The 24,962-nt window shown below is 32.2% G+C and overlaps 1 protein-coding gene across 1 annotated transcript; it reads right to left on the bottom strand.

The window, feature by feature from the left end:
* Positions 1 to 197: 197 nt before the first annotated feature.
* On the bottom strand, positions 198 to 21,062 carry LOC127724078 (uncharacterized). The gene is made up of 3 exons (XM_052230926.1): positions 20,909 to 21,062; positions 9,131 to 9,194; positions 198 to 5,669 (listed from the first exon to the last, which is right to left on the bottom strand). Exon 3 carries the CDS (start codon positions 5,656 to 5,658, stop codon positions 3,037 to 3,039), a length of 2,622 nt encoding a protein of 873 aa, XP_052086886.1. The 5' UTR covers positions 5,659 to 5,669; positions 9,131 to 9,194; positions 20,909 to 21,062; the 3' UTR covers positions 198 to 3,036.
* Between the last annotated feature and the right edge of the window lie 3,900 nt (positions 21,063 to 24,962).

Raw genomic sequence — 24,962 nt, 5'->3', positions numbered from 1 at the left:
ATAGTCTAAAGGGGCAGTATCAAGAAGCAGTAAATATCAGAAATAATAAGCATGGCCCTTCAATATCTAATTTCAATATAGACCAGTAACATTTATACTAAAGTAAAGTGTAAACCATATGACTACTTAAGAGCCGATTAAAGTTCTTGTTGCAATACTATTAAGAAATAAGTACCATTACACACTATTTTTTTTATTTATTTAGCATATCCTTTTGGCAATGAAACCTATTTCATCTTCAAATATTTGTTTATGTGTAGAAAAATGCACTCTTTATTAATGCACTCTTTATTTAAAAGCACGATCAGTGTATCCTCTTACACTTGAAAAGAAACTAAGTTTATATTAAGCTTCCTTTTAAAATAACAAATAGGCACTTCAGACATTATTTGGATTAAAATTCTCTACATGTATATAAAGAAACACATGAAAAAACAATAGAAAGCAGAAATATGTACAGTAACTTTCAAATAAAAGACTCACTTTTCTTTGATTCTTCAGCTCATACAAATATTTTTTACATATTTTCTGACAGTATACATATATTGGTTATAAATCTAAAATCCTGAATTCCCCCAAAAATAAAGCATTGCTTCCAGGATTCCTAAAAATTAATCATTAATTCATGAGTCCCAATAAGTATAAGTCCTGAATTCCCCCAAAAATAAAGGCCCAATTTTGACATCCTAAAAATAGTCCTTCTGCCCTCAAAAATCAATTCCAGGACTTATTGATTAATATGATAACCATGATAACTAAAAATTATGAAAGTGTAAAATGTCCTTTTTGATTAAATGATTACAAGATTGTGATTACTAAGCCAAAATGATTAACTGATTCATAATATCCATAAATAAATCAGAACTATTCGATTAAAAAGCATCAATTCTGGGTCTGTTTGATTACTAAGATTTATGAAAAGTTACATTGTAAGATGGAGTAGAATGGACTTTTTGATTTGTAAGATTTATGAAAAGTTACATTGTAAGTTTGAGTAGAATGGACTTTTTGATTTGTAAGATTTATGAAAAGTTACATTGTAAGTTTGAGTAGAATGGACTTTTTGATTTGAAAGATTTATGAAAAGTTACATTGTAAGTTTGAGTAGAATGAACTTTTTGATTACTAAGATTTATAAAAAGTTACATTTTAAGTCAGAAAAGAATGGACTTTTCATTACTTAATCATAAAAAAAAAAAGTAAGCTAATGTAAAAAGGACCCAAAATGTATAAGGCCAACAGTTGGATGTGACAATATTCTGACAGCTCTATATTGTAACAGGAAACCAGTCTACATCCTGTTCCAGAACAACTATCGGTATAGCCTTATATGAATAAATTTTACAAATATCTCTTAAAATAATAATTATACACATAGCGACACTATTGCTCCGAACGGAAAATAAAAAAAAAACGGATTTCCTGTACTGATTTTTTTTCAAAAATATACAAGTCTACTCATTAAAATATAAACAAGTAAACATGTTTTCAAAGATTTAGCTGGAATTGCTAAATGCTTTATATTGGACTCTGCATTATCAGTAGTTTGTTAGTTAGGTGACTACCTACATGACCTACATTTGTGTTTCTAAATGAAGACTTAGCATTAACCTGTCAAATAACTGTGCTTCAAACTATTATTTAACCTATTTTTATACACTTAGTCTAAATAACAAACAATTCTGAAATGGAAAGAACAGGTGCATTATCTAATACAGCAAAAAAGCAGTAAATACTGTAAAATTCAGAAATCTCAGTCATATTTTCATGAATAGCATTAAAAATTACTAAATAATATACATGTCTAGAAATTGTACAGTATACATTGTATAAGCTCCCATATCGTTTGTATTAAAGCTAGATCTTACAGATAAATTTGGATCGGATGTATTCTCTATGGCAAAATAATGGAGTTAAACAGAACAAAACATTTGCCATAAGTTTAGAACTGTATAATCTAAATCACAAAAAAAATCATATCACAAAAAATACTAAGTCATAATCATTTCAGTATAACTTACAATCAATTTTAGTCATATGATTTTTTGTGAAAAATGCCACATAACCTTATATAACACAACATATATAAAGAATTATACGGTAAAACATCATATCAAAAATTTGTGTTTGTACATAATTGTTTGATAAAAAAAATTATCAGATACTATTTGGTATTGCTTAACATGCTTAATGTGAACAAAATAAAATATACACATATGATACATGTAGAAAGACTTATTATGTTATTAAACTAACACATGACTAATTTATTATTCTGATAAACTTAACAATGATATTGCTTTTGACTATTAGTAAAGTATATGTATTTTAATATTGGCATCAATCTTAAACACAAAAGCAATGTCATACAGGTACATGTACATTTGTGTAACTATATATTTTTTAACAAATTAAAAATATTAAATTTCGAATATCAAATTGTGAAATGCAGAACTTTTCATTAGAAAAAAACACATAACATGCACAAAAGCCTTAAATCTTGACATCAACAGTGAACAAGTTACTTTCAGAGGCTGAAGAAACTCCTCAACAAATGTCAAAAATACATTTGAATTTTTTAAATCATAAAATGCTTATGAACATGTTTGCACCTCTACATTATTGCAAATAGCACCAAAGAAGAAAAAACCCAATACACTTGAGTAGTACATTGTATGTTAACAATTCATCTGAAAAATAAAGAATCCCTTAACTGAAATTGCTGAAACATGACCACAAGTTAAGCATCTTTCACTAAGAGAAAATTTCTCTATCTGTGGAATGAAAAGACTTTCACAATGTAAGCTCATATATCTACTGTACCTATAGAAATGCAAAGAGAATCACTGGAGCACCTCAAACAAATATAAATCTTTAAATGCAAGGACAGATAGTACACAAAAAATCAATATGACCGTGGTATGCGATAACTGTACATTAACATTGAGTACATGTACATAGGGACAAATACCATATGTATATTGTACAAAGGGACTATGAATATGGATATCAAAACTGAGTATTGAATGACTAATACTAAGCATACTTATAATATGAATCAAAGGTTTCATCTTCCCTTAAAATACACTTAGCTACAGCTGCTGGGACATATACTTCTACTAATGACCTAGTGAGCTTATTTGACCGACAAGGTCCTTTAACAAATTGAGCAGTAACATGGTGGCCATACTTGCCATCTGATTTAACATGCTTAATCTGTTCAATTAAAGACCTTAACTGTGCTTTTCTATGATTAAAATTTCGTTCAATATCAAACTCTCGCCTCTGAAAGACATGTCTAATTTTTTCAAGTTCTGCATCACACATAGCCTTACATGTCATCAACTGTTGTGAATGCTCATTATGCAATCTCATTACATTCATCTTAAACATAGGTATATTTACAAATCTGAACCTCACATAATTTTCCTTCATTTCCATCATTTGTCTACACCTTAACTGTTTTTTTCTTCCTTCCAGATTTTGTTTCTCATATTCCCATTCTTGCAGTAATCCATTCAAGCTTGCCTGGTGTCTGAATTGAATTTCATCAAACTCTTGTTCTAGATTCATTATATCTTGTCTAGTGTGAGCCTCACTATCAAGCTTTTGCCTCTTTTTCATTGGTGATGAGCAATTCTTTTTTTCTGCATCAACAGACTCCTGTAGCCATATACATGTTAAATGAGTTCCTTCAAGCATTCCTTTTTTACTGTGGTTCTTACTGCGAATGTTTGATGCAAAAGACAAGTTAGTATCTGGATCCTGAATACCTTTGCTTTCCCACTGATTAATTATATCTCTTACTTCAGGGCTTTGTATATCAAAATATTTCCTCTCAGCCTCGTAGTCAATTTTACCGGTCACTTTTTCAATTTCTGGTCGTTCTTCATCAGTGACCTTCACCTCAGTTTCTTTGATCTCACCATCTACCTTTTCTCCTTTTTCTATCTGATCCAAACTTTTCTCCTTATTATCATCAGACATTTTCATTAAATTTTTATTTACATCAGTGGGAGCAATGGTCACATCTTTTTCACAAACAGTTTTGTTTTGATCAATGGTTTTATCTGCTTGAATTAAAATAGATACCTGTTCTTGTAATTTGTATTTATTTTTTATGGACTCTGGTAAGTCAGTGATTGTCTCATCCAAAAGTGTATTCTCATCTTCATCATCTAGATCAATATCATCTGCTTCACTGTATGTAAAATTATTTAATCCAAGAACGTCTTCTGAAACATCTTGTTCAGATTCATCTTCTGTTATTTCAATGTCTGATAACAATGATGTAGTTAAATTTGAAAATCTTCCCTGTTCTTTTGACTTTAATTCATTGGAAAAAAAACTTTCAATATTGATTTTACTTAAATTATGTTCTTGACCCTTAGAGGAGGCTGGAATATAGCTTTGATCTGGACATTTTGAAGTTGAAGGAATACAACTTTGATTTGAGTCTTTTGACATTGACAGGTTTTTGTGAGCAGCACCACTGTCCTTTAAATCTGATACTGTTTCTTTAGCACCAGAGTTTTCATCCTTTTTACTTTCGTTATCATCTGGTGTTTCAATTTTCTTCTGTTGTTTAGAAATGTCAAACATATTTTCATAAATTTTGCTTTTCTTAGAATCTAGTGTTTCATCTTTCTCGATGATTGTTGTGTCAAGTTGTGACTCATCCATTTGAGTATTATAAATGGTGCTTGTTTTCTGTTTTTCAGCACTCTGACCCTGTGTATCATTGTTGGCATACAACATTTTCCATTCTTTTAAACTTGTTTTGTCTTCAATTTGCTTTTCCGTATCTTCCTCGTTTACTTCTTGGTCAAAAGACGGAGATCTTCTTGTTAGCATTTTTGTATCACGTAAAAATTCATCCCAGTCATCATCACTTCCCTTACATAATTTAAATGTATCGGAGAGCAATTCATCAAAATCCATATTAGAGAGCTCCGATTCATCATTTTGGAACATGGATATCTTTTTACTTCCTGATTTGGCAAAATTTTTACTTTCACTTTCATTTCTGTTTTCTTTCTGTCCTGATCGAATGTCTGATGCTACCACTTTTGTTAGTGCTGCTTGTAAAGGTGTACTTTGAGCAAACTTGGAGAATTTACCAGAATCTAGAAATGAAGGTGTGGCTGGCTCTGATGGCAAGAATCCTGGATCTTTTTCATAGTCTTTAATTGGTGATAAACCTAAAGCTGGCGTGTAAGACATAGCCCCTTTTCCAAAATTTTCAGTTTTATTTTTAGTATTATTCTGAATCTGTTTTAACCCATCCAACGTGGTAACATCTCCATCTATTTCATCCATAGTATGCATAAGTAAAAGTTCACTTTTACCGATAGATTTTGGCGGGCTCCAGCCAGACATTTCTTCACTAGTTGTAGTATACATATCATCAGAGCAGGACGTTTCATCTACAGTGTCAAATTCAGAACAGCTGTACAAGGTGGAACCTTCAGACTTGGATGGTGACTTCCCAATATCTGGAACAAGTGCATTTGATTCTTCACTATCTTTATCCCGAGATTTTGACTTCCTTGGACTGTCATTATTAACCTCAATAACTGTTACATCAGCACCACATAAACTAAGAATAGACTGGTGAAGGTCATCTAGTTTTTCTTCTGAATCTGACATCATGGACATTATATGGAGTTCTGAAAGATAAAAATAAAACTGTAAATACACAAATTTTGGTGATATTTCTAACAATTTGAATCAAATGCTTCGCTGAGCGCAGCCAGATACGACCGCAGAGGTCTAACCCTAAACAATTGGGGCAAGTTTGTACACAATATTCAAGCTTGATACTGTCTGAATTTGGATTGTGATCAAATTTTTGACATAATATAGGTTTCTGACACAAAATAAATGTGGTGAAAGATCTTAAAAATTTGAAATGGGACATTTAATTTACCTAGAATGGTCTGATATCCAAAATCTAACAACATGGTTAGACTCAGCATATAATATAAACTGTTTACACAGAGATATGTCTCGCCTATTTGTTATTTTGATATTAAATGCAAATGTTGAAATTAAAATAGCAATACTTTAACATGTAAGTTATGTAAATATTCGAAGTCAATGAACCATGACTGAAGGTACAGGGCTAAACAATCTCCATGGAAATGAGATGTGCCAATGCTAATACAACTGCAAACCAAATACCATTGACTTTTCATAAGTCGTTCCCTTTAAACAAACCTAAACACAAACATTAACTTGTAAACTATGTCATTGTATGTAAAAGTTTCAAAGTCAATGAACCATAATTAGGGGGTGGGGTTATATAATCTCCATGGAAATGAAACTTGCAAATGCCAATACATTTGCATACCGAATATCATTGACTTAACATAATGGTTCATCTTAAACTGAACTAATCACAAACTTATACATGTAAACTAAGCAAAAGTTTCAAAGTCAATAGACCATGACTGAGGGGTAGGGACCAAATATTCTCCATGGAAATGAGATGTGCTAATGCTTATACAACTGCATACCAATTATCATTGACCTACCACTAATGGTTCCCCTTAAACTGACCTAATCACAAACTAATACATGAAAACTAACCAAAAGTTTCAAAGTCAATAGACCTTGACTGTGGGGGCAGGGCCAAATAGTCTCCATGGAAATGAGATGTGCCAATGCTAATACAACTGCATACCAAATATCATTGACCTACCACTAGTGGTTCACCATGAACTAGACCTAATCACTAACTAATACATTGTTGACGCCGCCACAGCCCCTGACACTGTCGTCGTCGACGACGCTGGAAAGAGCATACCTATGTCTTGCTTTTTGACTCCGTCAAGGTGAGACAAAAACACCACAAATTAAATTTTAGTTGAAATCAAACAAATTTTAATTCTAGACCCTTCAAACCTTAATATGGACTAATTTGAAAACAGGGCCCAAAATAAAAAATTCAAATGCACAATAAGATTCAGCATATCATACAGCCACAATAATTCAGTTTTTGATGAAATCAAACAAAGTTTAATTTTGGACCCTTTTGACCTCAATGTAGACCCATTTAAAATGGGGCCCAATATCCAAAAAAGGAATAAAGGTTAGAACCCCCAAAAATAAAAGACTTTAAATTAATCCCATTGAAATTGGTTAACAGATTTGTATTTATTTTCAATTGAAGATTTCTTGCTATTGCGCAATACTGTGCAATTTAAGATTTCTTGCTATTGTGCAATACTGTGCAATTGAAGATTTCTTACTATTGCGCAATACTGTGCTACTGCGCAATACTGGCCAACTGAAGATTTCTTGCGGTCGTATAAAAATGCATCAGTTTCAGGTTGGCAATAATAATAAACAGCTGCGCCATGAGCGCATGATACACCCGTCGTGTTTTCAAAGAATAAAGTTCAATAACTTCTCAATGTCATATCAGAAATTTATGAAAATCTAAAGGGAGGTTATCTTAATAAATATAAACCAGTCACCAAAGTTTCATAAAAACTGCTCAAAGCACTTTAAAGATATTGTCCGAAAACTGGAAAATCACCCATTTTTTATGAATAAAATCCCATAACTTGGAAGCATAAAATCTTAAATTTATAAAAATTGAAAGAGATCTTACGTCAATAGATATAAACTATTCACCACAGTTTCATGAAAACTGCTGATCGCATTTTTGAGTTATTGTTCGAAAACTGGAAAATCCCCCTTTTTTAATGAATAAAACCCCATAACTTGGAAACGTAAAATCCAAAATTTATAAAAATTGAAAGAGAGCTCATGTCAATAGATATTAAAAATTCACCAAAGTTTCTTGCAAATTGGTGAAAGTGTTTTTGAGTCATTGTCTGAAAACTGGAAAATCCCCCATTTTTAATGAATAAAACCCCATAACTTGGAAACGTAAAATCCAAAATTTATAAAAAACGAAAGGGAGCTCACGTCAATAGATATAAACAATTCACCAAAGTTTTATGCAAATTGATTAAAGCATTTTTGAGTTATTGTCCGACATTTTGATGACGGACAACGGTATACCATAATACGTCCCGTAAACGGGCGTATAAAAACTTACATTAATAATTTCAGTATTGATTTTACTTCATTAAATTTTTCAAAACGCATTAGTTAGATTTTGTGTTTTTCACTATAGTCAAGGATTCGCAATTACAAATGCACACATTAATTTCTAAACATACAGTATATATAAATTTCATGCATATAAATGATTTTCGGAAATAAAATAAAGCTATACTAAGTATCTACATTACACATTATAACAATATACATCAGGAAAATTTGATGAATTGAAATACCGGTATGTTTTCCATGGCTATTGAAAGTAAAGAGGAAAAAGAAACGAGAAAACAGATAAAGACCAAAAAAGACAGACAAGCCACTGTCTCAGGTTAGGGTGAAGGTTGGCGCCAGATAAAACGTTCAAACCATCTGCATTTTTATGCACCTGTCCTAAGTCAGGAGCCTGTTGTTCAGTGGTTGTCATTTGTTGGTTTGGTTTATAAGTATTTCTCTTTTCTTGTTTTTTATATAGATTAGACCAATTGTTTTCCTGTTTGAATTGTTTTACACTAGTCTTTAACGCCCTTTATAGCTTGCTGTTCGGTGTGAGCTAAGGCTCCATGTTGAAGGCCGTACTTTGACCTATAATTGTTTACTTTTTACACATTGTGACTTGGATGGATAGTTGTTTCATTGGCACTCATACCACATCTTCTTATAAATATATATTATGCCTACATTGCAACTGACTAATTATCAAAATTACAAAAGGAAGATAAACATGTCTTTTTTCTTTGATTTATATCTTAGTCAACCTAATCCTATTTACATGATATAGTAAACGATCATGACAATAATGAAGTGCAAATCTTGGTTAATTTTGGTTGGTAAAGTACCCAAACTGACGACGGACGACGGACGCCAAGTGATGAGAAAAGCTCACTTGGCCCTTCGGGCCAGGTGAGCTAAAAAGAGTATCTGAATCTACTGAACACTGTCAAGTAAACAAAGAAAATCTCGCAAACCCCAACTATTACCCATTACCAACAGGGAATGCAGACCAAGCTACCATTTTGTCATACCTTTTGAATAGTAAATGTCTTGGTGTACTCACCATTTAAGTTGATATCTATTCACATAATAACTAAAAAGCTACTATTTTCTGTACTTTTGTTTATCTACAAAATAAAATATCTTTATATACATGTAGTCTTTGTAGAAAATATCACACACATGTCCACATGTCTACAGTTATATTTGATACATTTATAGTGTATTTGAGATAATGAAAGTGAAAGTTAATCTATATACCATACATGTATATATAATCATTCATGCAATACATATACAAGTGTGTTTGCCCTGCAGAAGTACAACTTACTAATTTAAACATGGCATTATTTGGACCTACAATGTATAAAAGTAAACATTTGATATCATTAATAACAATATCATATGGATAGGAAAAACCAGAGACTTATGGGAGATTGAATATCTCATCTGTAAATCAGTCAGATCAACATTTACCATATGTGGTCTATTCACATGATTCAGATCAAGTTTGGATACAACTGAACAAAGGTTTTAAAAGAGAAATTTTCTCTAAGGTTTAAAATACTATTCTCCTAAGAAACAAAGTAGTAAAACATTGTTTTATACAACATTTTACAAGAGTCAAATTGGAATTAACTCTTTTGGATTTCAAATAAATAAATGGGGAATGTGTCCATGGGACACAGATGATGCCCCCGCTTGCATATCATATAAAGTTATAAAGGGACATAACTGAAGAACGGTTAAAGTGACGTTACCCAAATTTGTAATTGATCTGAGTTTTGTGGTAATCAGTATTGTGTATAAGTTTCATAACATTTGGTTGAGGCGAACTTAAGTTAGAGAATGGAAACCAAAAAATTCAGCAATTTTTCCATTTGTAAAGGGTATAACTCTAGAACAGTAAAAGTGACACCACCAAAATTCAAGCTTGATCTGTATTTTGTGGTAATAAGCATTGTGTATAAGTTTCATAAAATTTGGTTGAGGCAAACTTAAGTTAGAGAACGGAAACCAACTTTGAGACGTACGGACGGACAAGGGTAAAACTAAATGCCCCCTCCGCTACGATGGGGGCACAAAAATGTTGACTAACTTTCGTCAAGTTATTAAGCTTCAATCAAAAGTTTGTCCAAAAGAGGTTCTAAAATGCTGAGTTTAAATCCACAAAAAAAATCAATAAATATCTGTTCCAAGAGCACATTATATAAGGTAAATGGAAAACTAGACAAAGAGATGCACCCCACTCCACTCTGAAGTAACTGTATTATAACAAAGTCAATGTAGGACTTTTCTTTGAGATATTTTTGTGTCTGGGAGACACAAATGATGCCATCTCAGATGTAAAGTGTTATTTTAAAATACACAAAGTTAATCATGGGAGCACATAGGTCTATGGTTCACCGTAGGAGGAGTTATCCGGAAACGCTATGCACCTTTTATGCAAGCATTTACTCCAAAAATGAAAAAGTTCAAGAGCAAATATTAATAAAAATCAAAACCCTGACCACAAGCACACATTCAATATATGTAAAAACAGCCAGCAAAGTGAAACTTCCTAGCATTCAAACAGTAGGAGGAGTTATCCAGAAACGCTATGCAGGTACATTTTGTAAATACTCCAAAAAATTACAAAGTTCAACTATCTCCCAAAAGAGCAAATATTAATAAAAATCAAAACCATGACCACATGCACAACTTCAATATACATGATATATGTACAACCAGCCAGCAAAGTGAAAACTTCCTAGCATTCAAACTGTAGGAGGAGTTATCTGGAAGTGCTATGCACCTCTTATGCAAGTAAATACTCCAAAAAATTACAAAGTTCAACTATCTCCCAAAAGATCAAATATTAATAAAATTCAAAACCCTGACCACATGCACACCTTCAATATATGTACAAACAGCCAGCAAAATGAAAACTTTCTAGCATTTAAACTGTAGGAGGAGTTATCTGGAATAACTATATACCCATAATGGAACGGACAATCAGACAGACGGATGGACAGGGGTAAAACAATATGCCCCCCCCCCAACTTTTAGTTGCAGGGGCATAACTATATACCCATAATGGGATGGACGGACAGAGGTAAAACAATATGCCCCCAAGTTTTAGTTGCAGGGGCATAAAAAGTCACAAATCTGATAGAAAATAATTTCCATTTTTGTACAAATGTTTAATGGTATTTCATTTCTTTTCTCTTATTTTAAAGTTATACAGAACTTTCAATAATAATTAATGACAAATTATGAAAAAGGTCTGTCCAGACAGTATTTAAACAATTGACAGGAAATGTAAATCGTAAATAGAAGACAGTTAATTATTAATAACCATCTGTTGAATTGTTTTAAAAACTTGACATTTTCATGGACAATATTTTGTTATAATCTTGAAAAATTATTGAAATTGTAATAAACACAAAAACAATAATAATAAACTGTTAACACAGAGATATGTCTAGCTTATTTGTTTAATTTTGATAATGCAAATGTTGAAATTAAAATAGCAATACTTATACATGTAAGTTATGCAAATATTCAAATTCAATGAACCATGACTGAAGGTACAGGGCTAAACAATCTCCATGGAAATGAAATGTGACAATGCTAATACAGCTGCATACCAAATACTATTGACTTTTCATAAGTCGTTCCCTTTTAACAAACCTAAACACAAACATTAACTTGTAAACTATGTAAAAGTTTCAAAGTCAATGAACCATAATGAGGGGGTGGGGTTATATAAATGCTATGGAAATGAAACTTGCAAACCAAATATCATTGGCTTAACATTAGGGGTTCACCTTAAACTGACCTAATCACAAACCAATACTGTTTTACATGTAAACTAAGCAAAAGTTCCAAAGTCAATAGACCAAGACTGAGGGGTAAGGACCAAATACAAATTTATGTATTCTCCATGGAAATGAGATGTGCTAATGCTTATGCAACTGCATAGCAATTATCATTGACCTACCACTAACGGTTCCCCTTAAACTGACCTAATCACAAACTAATACATGAAAACTAAGAAAAAGTTTCAAAGTCAAAGTCAATAGACCATGACTGAGGGGGCCTGGCCAAAAAATCTCCATGGAAATGAGATCTGCCAATGCTTATACAACTGCATACCAAATATCATTGACCTACCACCAGTGATTCCTCATAAACAGACCTAATCACAAACTAATACTTGTAAACTAAGCAAAGTTTCAAAGTCAATTAACCATGACTGAGGGGGCAGAGCCAAATAATCTCCATGGTAATGAGATGTGCCAATGCTAATACAACTGCATACCAAATATCATTGACCTACCACTAATTCACCATAAACTAATATGTCTCGCCTATTTGTTATTTGGATAATGCAAATGTTGAAATTAAAATAGCAATACTTCAACATGCAAGTTATGCAAATATTCAAAGTCAATGAATCATGACTGAAGGTACAGGGCTAAACAATCACCATGGAAATGAGATGTGTCAATGCTAATACAACTGCATACCAAATACTATTGACTTTTCATAAATCATTTCCTTTAAACAAACCTAAACACAAACAATAACTTGTAAACTATGTAAAAGTTTCAAAGTCAATGAACCATAATGAGGGGATTGGCTATATAATCTCTATGGAAATGAAACTTGCAAATGCCAATACATTTGCATACCAAATATCATTGACTTAACATTAGTGGTTCATCTTTAACTGATCTAATCACAAACTTATATATACATGTAAACTAAGCAAAAGTTTCAAAGTCAATAGACCATGACTGAGGGGGTAAGGACCAAATATTCTCCATGGAAAATAAAAAATATGGATGTGCTAATGCTTAAACAACTGCATACCAATTATCATTGACCTACTACTAACAGTTCCTTGAAAACATACCTAAATTAATCACATGGGGTCAAATGATCTCCATGGAAATGAGATGTGCCAATGCTTATACAACTGCATATCAAATATCATTGACCTACCATTAGTGGTTCACCATAAACTAGACCTAATCACAAACTAATACATGTAAACTAAGCAAAGTTTCAAAGTCAATAGACCATGACTGAGGGGGCTGGGACAAATAATCACCTGGCATGGTAATGAGATGTGCCAATGCTAATACAGCTGCATACCATATATCATTGACCTACCTCTAGTGATTCACCATAAACTAGACCTACATGTAATCACAAATTGATAGTACATTGTTGACGCTGCTGCCGACGCCAGAAACAGCATACCTATGTCTTGCTTTTTGATTCCATCAATAAACTAGACCTAATCACAAACCAATACAATGTTGATGCTGCCGCCAAAAACAGCATACCTATGTCTCGCTTTTTTACTCTCTCAAGGTGAGACAAAAATGTTAAAATATTCTGAAACACTATTCAGTTGAGATAATTTACTACATACAATTTGAAATAATTTAATTTCATGTGACTTTTTCTATATACATTATATAATTAGAGACATATATAGTACATATGTATGGTTCTGTCTACAACTTATTTATAAAAGTATATATATTCAAAAACTTTATATGTCAATGTATATACTAAATACACTTTTTTTTTTATTATTATGACTATTTCCTACATTCCATGATAAGCCCTTATTGTGCATATTGAAACTGTTGCAAGAATTTTTTTTTAAAAGCTGTGTCTGAAAGCTTAAGATTAACATGCATAAATAAAAATGAATTTTACCAAACAATACATTAAAGTTAAATTAAACTGAAACACTGAGAAAAAATAAATAATCCGAAAAACAACATAAGTTAGGATTACATGGTAGCATTGTATTAAGGTTTTAAATACATGTTTCCTGTCCACATGACCTACCTACATTAGCCACACCAAAGACATATATACACATTATGTCTCTAGCCACATGAATGGACATACTGAGATAAAAGACAAACAAAACAATGTCTTATTTCTTTCAAGGTTATCAGGTCATAAAATTAAAAAGCAATTAACACCATGGCAATGTGGGATCATAAATGTGTGTACCATTTACAATCTCACCAGGTGGCTAAAACCAATTAACCCCATGCATGGCAGTGTGGGATTATAAATGTATAGCCTGTAGTCTCACCATGTGACTGCTTATACAAATGTATCCTTCTCTTCAATATCAATATTTTATACTTTTAATTTTATATACATGTTTAAATAAAAATAGAAAATATGCAATACATTTAACTATATATATATATGGCAGTCAGCAGGGTTTAAGAACATCAGTTGTTCGACCTGCTAGTCAAATGCGTTTTGTTAAAATATACTTTTTCACTTATTTGGTCTTTTGGAAAATGTTGTTTGTGCTGTATTTAGACCCCTCTACCAAGAAATTTGTTTTGCATGCACACGTATAAAAATTGCGGTTTTTATCCAACACAATCATAGGATAGAAGGTTGTTTTCAATTTAGACTTGTTTATATTTTTTCGTTTGGGCTTGAATTATATTTGCCTTCGGGTTTATATGATCCGTTCATCCTATTTTGACTCTTTCAAAATTGAGTCTATCCTAAATTAAGGTAAATTATATGGCCTTCCAAATACCGTTTCGATTCCTAACATCGCTGAAGAGACATTAATTGTCGAAATCCGGATATGGTGTACAAAAACCTTTGCACCTTTTGTTTGCGGTATACCATCTTTTCCGCAAGTTTATTGTTTTCTGATTAGTATTCAATTTATAATTGAGATCCATTTATTACATCGGTGATCCGTTTATTTGGCAATCGCCAATGGCAGTCAGCAGGGTTTAAGAACATCAGTTGTTCGACCTGCTAGTCAAATGCGTTTTGTTAAAATATACTTTTTCACTCATTTGGTCTTTTGGAAAATGTTGTTTGTGCTGTATTTAGACCCCTCTACCAAGAAATTTGTTTTGCATGCACACGTAATCATAGGATAGAACGTTGTTTTCAATTTAGACTTGTATATATATATATATTGACATTTGTTTAAAACATTTTTTTTTATATAAATATAGATATTTGTAATAATTTGTCTTGAAGAGCTGTCATTTTTTAACTAAAAAATTATCTAATCATTACATCTATACTATTAAATGAGAAGACCTCATTTTGTGTGTTGCTTCTCTTCCTTCCACAATAAATTAATCGTCATGCCTTTGTGTCCTATAGGTACCATGCATAGTCACATTTGTCATCCTTGCTTATGATTATTCCCTTTTGGGTTATTTTAGGAGGAAAATGAAAATAAAGGCGTCCGGATATTGTTTCCGTCATCGGACGGACTTTTAAGTCCTAGACAAGACTTCCATTTAGAATTGTTTATAATTACACATTATTTTCATAGGTTCTTGGGGACAGAACAATTATTGTTGCCTTTTCTGTATACTATGAACATACATATACTATAAATAAAGTGTATTTGCTATTTACTATCAATTCCAAGTTTACTATCAACGGCGGTCATATATTATATAGAGATTATAGTTTATGTATGTTCATAGTATACAGAAAAACGCGAAACAATTGAAATTAATAGAAAACAAAAAAACAGCGGAATTTGAAAAAAAATGGGGAGGGCTAAAAAAAATTGTCCTGTCCCTTAGTACCTATGACTTTTGATACCTTTCCCTGAAATTCTCCAGTCATAAAATCTTTTACAAAAACTTATCCTACAACAGTTTCCATACTTTCAACCACACCCTAAATGACCCCGATTTCGCAGGTGTGTTCTAGTAATATCTTAAGTTTGGTACATGTATTTATAATATAATGAATAAACATAAAAAAAAAGACAAACAGAAAGAAGAAGATATGTATGAATATGTATAAAGTATGTATAAAAAAAGAGTCGCAGTAATAAAATCAAAATGTATATTTTTATTTGTTAAAATGAATTTTTAATTGAACCCATTTGCTTCTTTTTTTTATAGATTTCCATTCTAGGTAAATTGTTTATGAATCCAGTAAAATGTTTATAAACATTTCATATTATGTTATCACTAATTAATTCCTGTCTTTCTTAAACTTTAAGTTTATATGGAATATATTTCTTGGTAAATAAATAAAATAATATTCAAACATTATTTTATATTTTTTTCCCAATGTTTTAATGTTTAACAGTATTTATAGTCCAGACTGTAAAGGATTAACAGTAAATGTAAATAGTAAATTGAAGAAAGATTCATTCTAAAAACATCTCTTTTATAGTGTTTTTAAAACGCGACATCTTCACCAAAGATATACATGTAGATACATGGAGCTCTATGTATGTCTCTGTCTACATGGAGAATTTCATACAATATAAAAATAAGAAGATGTTGTATGATTGCCAATGAGACAACTCTCCACTAGAGACCAAATAACAAAGAAGTTAACAACCAATTTCCAATTTAAATACATCATAAAAGTCTTAAAATAGAAAATGACATACATAATCATGGTTAAAATTAATATTCCTTAATCAGCATTTTTAAATAGTAACTTCTAAAAATAAATTGACAGCTAATCACCTCAAGACAATACAACATTTCTTTATACATAATTTAAAAGCAGTGTAAGGGAGGTAATCCAAACATAACATTGCTCTTTTTTTAATTCTCCATTAACCAGGACACCCTTGTTTTTCCCCCTTTTTTGCCCCTAATTACTAAATGATTTGAGCCACAACCCCCCAAAGCCAATCCTAACCATCCCTTTGTGGTATGGAAACTTGTGGTATAATTTCAGAGATCCATACACCGTTCCACAAGTTATTGTCTGGAAACTAGAAAAATGCTTATTTGGCCCCTTATTCCTAAACTGTTAGAAGTATAACCCCCAAAATCAATCCCAACCTTCCTTTTGTGGTTATAAACCTTGCATATAAATTTCAAAGATTTCTATTTACATTTACTAAAGTTATTGTCCGGAAACCAAATGTCTTCAGATGACGCTGACCAGGTTGTGATACCAATATACGACCGGATATATTCTTTAGTAATCACCAATTTAAGTAGTACAAATTTAAATTAAAGAACCTTAGTGAGCGCGCTCACATACACCACGTCCCCACATTGTCATTGGAGAAATAAAATAAGTGTAAGAAAAAAAAATTGTATCAGAAAAAAAAAATGAATCATAATTTCCTGTCAATATGCAAATCTACATAGTATGTCCTTATTATGTACACAGTTTCATGCAATTCTGTTGTGTGGTTTGAGAGGAGTTGCGATGACAAAAGGTTGCAGTAGTATATTGGGCAAATAAGTTCAAAGGGGCGTAACTCCTGGAAAAAAAATTGAATCATAATGCACATCTACATAGTATGTCCTTATTATCTGAAAAGGTTTCATGAAATTCTGTTGTGTGGTTTGATAGGAGTTGCGATGACAAAAGGTTGCAGTAGTATATTGGGCAAATAAGTTCAAAGGAGCATAACTCCTGGAAAAAAAATTGAATCGTAATTTCCTGTCGATATGCACATCTACGTAGTATGTCCTTATTATCTGAAAAGGTTTCATGAAATTCTGTTGTGTGGTTTGAGAGGAGTTGCGATGACAAACTGTTGCAGTAGTACATTAAAGTAAATAAGTTCAAAGGGGCGTAACTCCTAGAAAAAAAATTGAATCGTAATTTCCTGTCGATATGCACAACTACATAGTATGTCCTTATTATCTAAAAAGGTTTCGTGAAATTCTGTTGTGTGGTTTGAGAGGAGTTGCGATGACAAGAAATAGGACTGACGGACGGACAGACGGACGGGTCAAAAACATTATACCCTCCGCAACTCGTTGCGTGGGGTATAATAAATCACTAGACTAAGTGATTTAATTTTATTGTAGCTTTAAATATACAATACTAATGATCCAGGGACTAATTGTGTTGCTAAAATTATCAAAACCAACATCTATGTTGATAGGATAACCGGTCATGTCAGGTGATGACCTTGTACTGAATCTGGGATAATGACATGAAAATCACTGGTTTAAGTATTATTATTTTAATTACCCCCACTAATTGCAATGCGGAGCAAGATGCTTCTTTTTCAGAATTAGTTACACTACATAATTTATATGTTTAAAGCCATATACCAATCTAATTGTTTTATTATAGGTACATCAATTCATAAAAGTCATGGAACTTTAAAGTATTTATCACAGATGAGAAGAATTAATGAAAGACCTTATAAACAATAATAAAAATAATCCAGTCTGCAATAGTTATTTACAAATTAATGTCACGTACACATTATTTTGTTGATATCTTCCTCTGTTTCAACTTTCCAAAGGTCACCACACATTGTTTCAAAATCAAAGTCTTCCTCCTTTGGTCCTTCAATTGATGTATGCATTAAGCAATTCAGCACTTTTTGGCATAGTCTGTTTCTCAAAGATGTTATAACTCTGTTTAAACATGAAAAACACCGTTCACAATATGATGCTGAAACTGGCAAAACAAGACCAATCGCTGCATACTTAGACAGGCAAAGATACTGTTTTTCGTTTCTTTGGATCTTTTGTGATTCTGGTATTTTCTTTCAGTGATACAATGGTACTGGTAGGGTTTCTTGTGTCTGTTGGTACATGATGACTTTCAGTGCATTCTGGTGAAAGTTGAATTTCAACTTCAGAGCTTTTGCTCATGGTGATGATTTTCATCTGTCTGACTACAATTTGATGAAGGAGTAGACTTCTCTAACCAACTTGTCAAAAAAGTTGGGCCAGTAAGGCGACGTTTCTTTGATGGTTGCTTGGACATGGTTGTTAAAATAATTATTGTTCTTCAAATTTTGCTGATAGAATAGTTTCAGCATCAACAGCAAGTTGTTAAATAACACTTTGAATATCATCATTGCTTCACAGAGATTTTACAGGAAACAATAAAAAAAAGGTTTATTTGCATTAATTACAAAAGTCGTCAATGAAGAATACCTGACATACGGACATACAGATGACATATTTGGCAATTATTTGTTTGGAAGCTAAGCTGACATTTTATTTCACGACAATTAACAATTTTTTTTAAATACATCCCTGTCCAATTTATTTATAACGCTTCATAATTGTGAAAATCCTATCTTGCCGAAGTGAAAGAAATTTAGCCCCACTTCGGCACTTGTGTAAAAAACGGCAAATGAATCCGCTACACTTAAGCTTGTGACCCATTGAAATAAAAATAGAACAACATAAGTTTTATTAAAAACAATATTTCTGTGAATAACTACGTATATTTTGAAATTTTTCTATCAAATCTTTTAAATATTTCATAAGACACGTCATTTTCTTGGCCAGTGCCGGTGATGTGTATTCTTTGATATAATCAATCAACCGGGACTAATCTAAAAATAACTGATTGTTGTGACCAATCAACAAATAATTCATGGAAATAACTGCAAAACTTTATTAGCAAAAAATGTTTTGTCCTTTCTGGGTGAAATTACGTTAGTTTTATTTTATAATAACAGAGACTATACCAAATTTTAAATTTCTACTTTTGAAAGGTCACCGTAAAATAACGATGTCAAACACCCGCTTTATTTTTAAAGGTGAAATTTATACTGGAAAAGGTTAAACTTTTTATTTAGCACAGAAAGCATATGCATTGGAGATTAATCTGACTATTTATTTTTCAGCTAACTGGTGACTTCTTTTATGTAACCGAACTTCCGAAGTCTCGATGAATAACCAACTAATCAAGAAGGTTGTAAAATCCCGGCACACGCGACGTGATGCATCCAATTATCAGTTGGATGAGCTTAAAACACCTGTGGATTGTTGTCACTTGTCACTTCACTTTCAAAATACATTTTACACAGTTATTATTTTCACACATAGCGGGACGCATTGCAGCAATGATGAAAGCATGGCGGTCGAAATTTATGCGTAGCGGTACCGCAATGCTTGAATAGCCTAGGGAAAAACCTGTGACGCCTTCTTGCGACGTCATAATGCTGAAGCCACTTTTTTTTGGTTGGACTTTGAGAGGGATTTCTCTCTCAACTTTGAGACCCAATTTAGCCATAAAATTTTCATTGACGACTAGAAATTTTTGAATAAATACAAATTCATAACTTTTATGTAAAAATAAAATTGAGAATGGAAATGGGGAATGTGTCAAAGAGACTTTTATGTGTTTGCTTGAGCAAAATATTTTCAATAATTTCCCAAAGAAATGATAAAATAAGTTACAATTCCAACCGCGGCGGACAATAATCTACTGCTTTTTTTTAAAACGTTTAGCTGATTTCACTTTAGGAGAATATAATATAAATATTTGCACCAAACTCTGTAAAATTTGACAGACCCAAATTACCAGAACGTTTTCATTATACAATGTTATATGATCCAGAAATTCAGATCCATCCAATTTTAGAGTTTGGTGCAAAAATGTATTTTAAACTCCTAAAGTGAACCGTCTTGAGGAGAAATCAGCTAAGCTTTTTAATACATGTAAAGCAGTAAATTTTCTCTCAAAGATCAAACTAGAAAAAAAACTTTGGTGTTATGTCGCAGGAAGGCGTCAAAGCTAAAAAATAAAATAGCCTTTCAAGACGTCATAATTTTTTGGACTAGTAGGCCTACAGATCAGGTCCTACAAGTATCACTGTCTATCATCTCTTTAAGTTTGAGTCTGGAGAGATTTTCTGAGGCAGACAAATCAGAAAATCACTCCCGACTCCACGGTAAATTTGAACCCCTGAAACTGGGTCAATTTTGACCTTAGGAAATGGATGAGACCATGCATATTATAGAAGAAATGAAAAGATGTTTTCTTTGTAGCCACGTAGACTAGACAGAGTATGTCATATTTATCAGGTTATAATTTTCATGTTTGTTGGAAACTTTTCGTCATTCAATGCTTTTACCTGCAGAACAGTTACTCCGCGAGAAAATTTCTTCCACCAGTTCAGTAGTTCAGTGCTGGCTAGAAGAAAACTTTTTCTTGTGTTGGCATATCATCATTTTTTTATCTTTTCATGGGACTTTTCTTTCAGGATTTTCCTCAGCTCTCTGTTTCTGGTCCCGTTCGAGTGAAAAATCGGCGGGAACCAGAAAAAAAAACCTAAAATCTAAATCAAACTGAGGAAACAAAATTGAGTACAGTTCCGTATTTTTAATCATTAAAATGAGAGAAAGTCAAGCATACTAAAATTTCAGAGTCCCTAAAAAATCAATTACTTATTAGTTTATAAACTTGTTAGCTAGAATATATTTAATATTGGCCATACGTTACCTTATGTTTGTATCGCATCTCACCGCTTCGGGAGAACCTCAATCCCAACAAGGATTTGTATAGTGTCACCAAGGATTTGTAAAGTGTCACCAAGGATTTGTATAGTGTCACCAAGGATTTGTATAGTAAGATTACTATACAAATCCTTGATACCAATAAAGGAACTGAAATACATGTATCTCCATTTATCACATATTCATCTTTTAAAAGTTAATTTTTAAAAATTAACTTTTAAAAAGAACAATGTGCAGTTTATTTCAAGAACGCAACACATAAAATGTGCCTAGTTATCTTGCTGCAACATCTGTCTCTCGATGCATGATATCATACATTTTTGTCTGAGTACATACGTTTATTGAGTTCGCAAGAGATATTGTTGGATATTGTGTTAATATCTAAAATAATGTGAATCTGAATATAAGCGTTATAAGGTAATAAATAATCTAACAAATCTACTGCATACTATGCTCTCAGTTTTTGGGTGGTTTGTTTGAAAATAAATCATGTACATATTTGTTTTGTATTGTAAGCATAGGCCTATAGGCTAATTAATTTATCCTAAGCGCATAATAGAACAAAAACCTCGTGTGTCATATTCATCCGAACCTTTTACTTTATCCCATATATGCTTGACTAATGTTTTGTACATCTGATTCACAGTTTATATCTCCTGTGGCAAATATGAGAATTTGAGTCAAATCGGTGAACATGACGATTTGACAACTAATGCCCCTTTAACATGTTTAAGGCATATACATATATGAAAACAAAATATTTGGGGTCACTGATTTTTCTCTCACCAGGAAACATTAATCTCGATATTTTGAGTGAGAAAAAACAAACCCGTCGGTTGTCACTCAGTATTTTAAAAGCGATGTATTTCATTCTTTTCATAGCGTTTTATTCAAAATTAAGGTAGTATTGGAGTATTTCGCCAATTTGGATAACAAATAACAAAAAAATGATCGGTTCACATTCTAGCTATGTTTGAAAAGGATTCGATCATTTTTGTGTTTACCCCATACTAAGAAAAATTATTACAAAAATGCACAGAGGCGGATTTAGGGGCCCACGGGGGCCTTATGGAGCTTCATATATGTAAGATGCATATAATTTTTATAAGTATCACTACAAATGTTGGCTTGACAGGAACCCCTTTTCAAAATCCTGGATCCACACCTGGATTAAGACAGCAAAAACAAAACGCATACTCCTCAAAATTTGCATTAAAACGGACATGCTCACAGCAATTACACATCATTGTTTAACATAAATATTTTGCCCCCCCCCCCAAAAAAAAAATCGCAATTTAAGGTGAAAACAATTCCCCTTGGCGGTATACTTAAGTGCATTCTTTTCACTTATGTCTCTATATCAATATATCACGATTTTATCTTAATTGTATCATTAGTGAAACAAGACTCGCTTATATATACCGACCTTCCAGAGCACATGAGTACACTCCGGTTTATCGTTGGAATTTGTTAAATATTTGTTTTTTTGGTAGTAGTGTTTCGGTGACTTGTTTGTCTTTTCATTCATATGTCGCTGACTATATACAAGAGCTTCTTATGAAAGATAAAATCATCCCTTCGAAAATGTTACGGACGCCATCACGAGTTGGTTGACCGTGATGGAATATCTGTTTCACAGATGACAACAGATATGTTCCAATTGTTGTAACCACCTCTTGTTCTCAAATGTGACCTATACCGAATTAGACTTATCACCGGGTTGTACTTACATGAGCAACACGACGGGTGCCACATGTGGAGCAAGATCTGCTTACACCACCGGAGCACCTGAGATCATTTCTAGTTATGTTAAAAAGAGGTTCGTAGTGTTCTTGCTTTAGTTTTTAGGGTTGTTCTTTGTGTTATTTTAATTTTTTTTAATGTCTGTGATGTTTATACAGGTAACAGATCTTGTCAATCCTTTGTCATGAAAAAAGTTGTTCAATTTCAAAATTTCACATTCGATCAAGTTTTAGTGTTGGAACATTTACATGACCGATTGATTATGAATTTGGTGGTGTCTTCCAAGATATAATTTATCAGTATAATATATAGGAGTTACACGACGGGTGTCACATGTGGATCTGCTTTCCATTACGGAACACCTGATATCTCTCCCCGTTTTTTTTTTGGTGGGTTCATGTTGCTCAATCTCTAGATTTCTACTGTTTGTCTTTTCGTTGTTTCGGGGTTACTTTTTGCCATGGTATTGTCATTTTTTTTTCGACTTATGAGTTTGATTTCTCATTGGTATCTTTTGTCTCTTCTTTATAGTTCTGCTTCACAAATGTTTTAATTGATTGTACATTTGAAAGTATAAGCGCATTGTATTTACCTTTCTTGACATTTTTCGTCATGTCTACATTTATTTTTGAAAATACCAATAGATTCTGAAATATTTGATCAAATATGGAAAAAAAAAGTTGCAGAAATGTGCTCATTAATTTTTAAATATATCCATTTTATATCATTGTGAGACTTCAATAGGAATTCAGCAAATGTTCAAAAACGTTTTCATTCATTTTTTTTTATCTTAAACAGTACTGTATATGACACTTTAATTTTGGGAAATAAATGATATAATGTTTGAAAACAATTTTTTTTACTCAATACTTCTGTTTCTTCCAATGTTCTTTTAAAGTGATGCATTCTGTTCAGAGAGTAGACAATTGACCGGAAATGTAAAAAGTAAATAGAAGGTAGTTGAATAAATGTTGTCTTATTATCTCTATTTTATAACTTGACACTCACATATAGGAACCTATATACTATATACTAATGATGTCTCTGTCTACATTGACCAAATTTAATGTATATATATTCGGGGTGAGCGTATTCATTTGGAATAAACAAAATCATCGAATCAAAATTGCAATAAAAGACATACGAATAATAAAAAAAAAAACCAACATATTTAAGAGTATAACGTAGCATGCCGTATGATTTCAAATGCAGTTTCAAAATTGCTTCCCATGAAAAAGAATTATTCGGATGTGGATGTGTTCTGAAACTTTATCAGATGGATATTAACATGTATGAAAGAATTTGCCTCGAAATTTCAGAAAATATTCCTGATTTTTTTCTACCAGATTTTGGACTTTTCCTTAAACTTTTCAATTTTTTTACCTGTGACTTTGTTTTCTGCTTTGACCGAAGATATTATCGATTATTATCAAAAAGGCTAATATTATATTATACTAAAACACACCCGCGACATCGCGTGTCCTTGACTGAATTAAAATAACTACGCCTGATTTTAAGCCTGGATTTTTAGCATTCGTTTTGTCATCTGATAAAGTCATGCTGATTAAGGGAGCTACCATTTGATTTTTATGGGGGTGGGGGGCTAGGATGAAATTTGAAAAAAAGGCAGGACATGAGTTTTGAGTAAAAAAAAAGGCAGGATGAGCAACTTAGCAAAAAAAAAGGTAGGATGACAATTTTTGTAAAAAAAAGTCAGGATAGAATAATAAAAAAAAAAGGCAGAACCGAATATGGTGAAAAATAAAAAGACAGGACAGAGATTACCACTAAAATAAATGCAGGACAAAATTTTTCATCCATCATTTTCTACACAAGGAAATGCCTGTACCAAGTCAAGAATATGAGAGTTGTTTTCGATTCGTATGATGTGTTTGAGCTTTTGATTTTGCCATTTGAAAGATATTTTCT

This window comes from Mytilus californianus, unplaced genomic scaffold (assembly GCF_021869535.1).
Source record: "Mytilus californianus isolate M0D057914Y unplaced genomic scaffold, xbMytCali1.0.p SCAF_14, whole genome shotgun sequence".
Classification (NCBI taxonomy): Eukaryota; Metazoa; Mollusca; class Bivalvia; order Mytilida; family Mytilidae; genus Mytilus; species Mytilus californianus.
The sequence above is the reverse complement of the archived record's forward strand: the minus strand, read 5'-3'. Positions and strand labels throughout refer to the sequence as shown.

Bases quoted from the DNA above. Each gene is read 5' to 3' on its own strand.
- LOC127724078 (XM_052230926.1), bottom strand. From the start codon at position 5,658: ATGTCCATGATGTCAGATTCAGAAGAAAAACTAGATGACCTTCACCAG.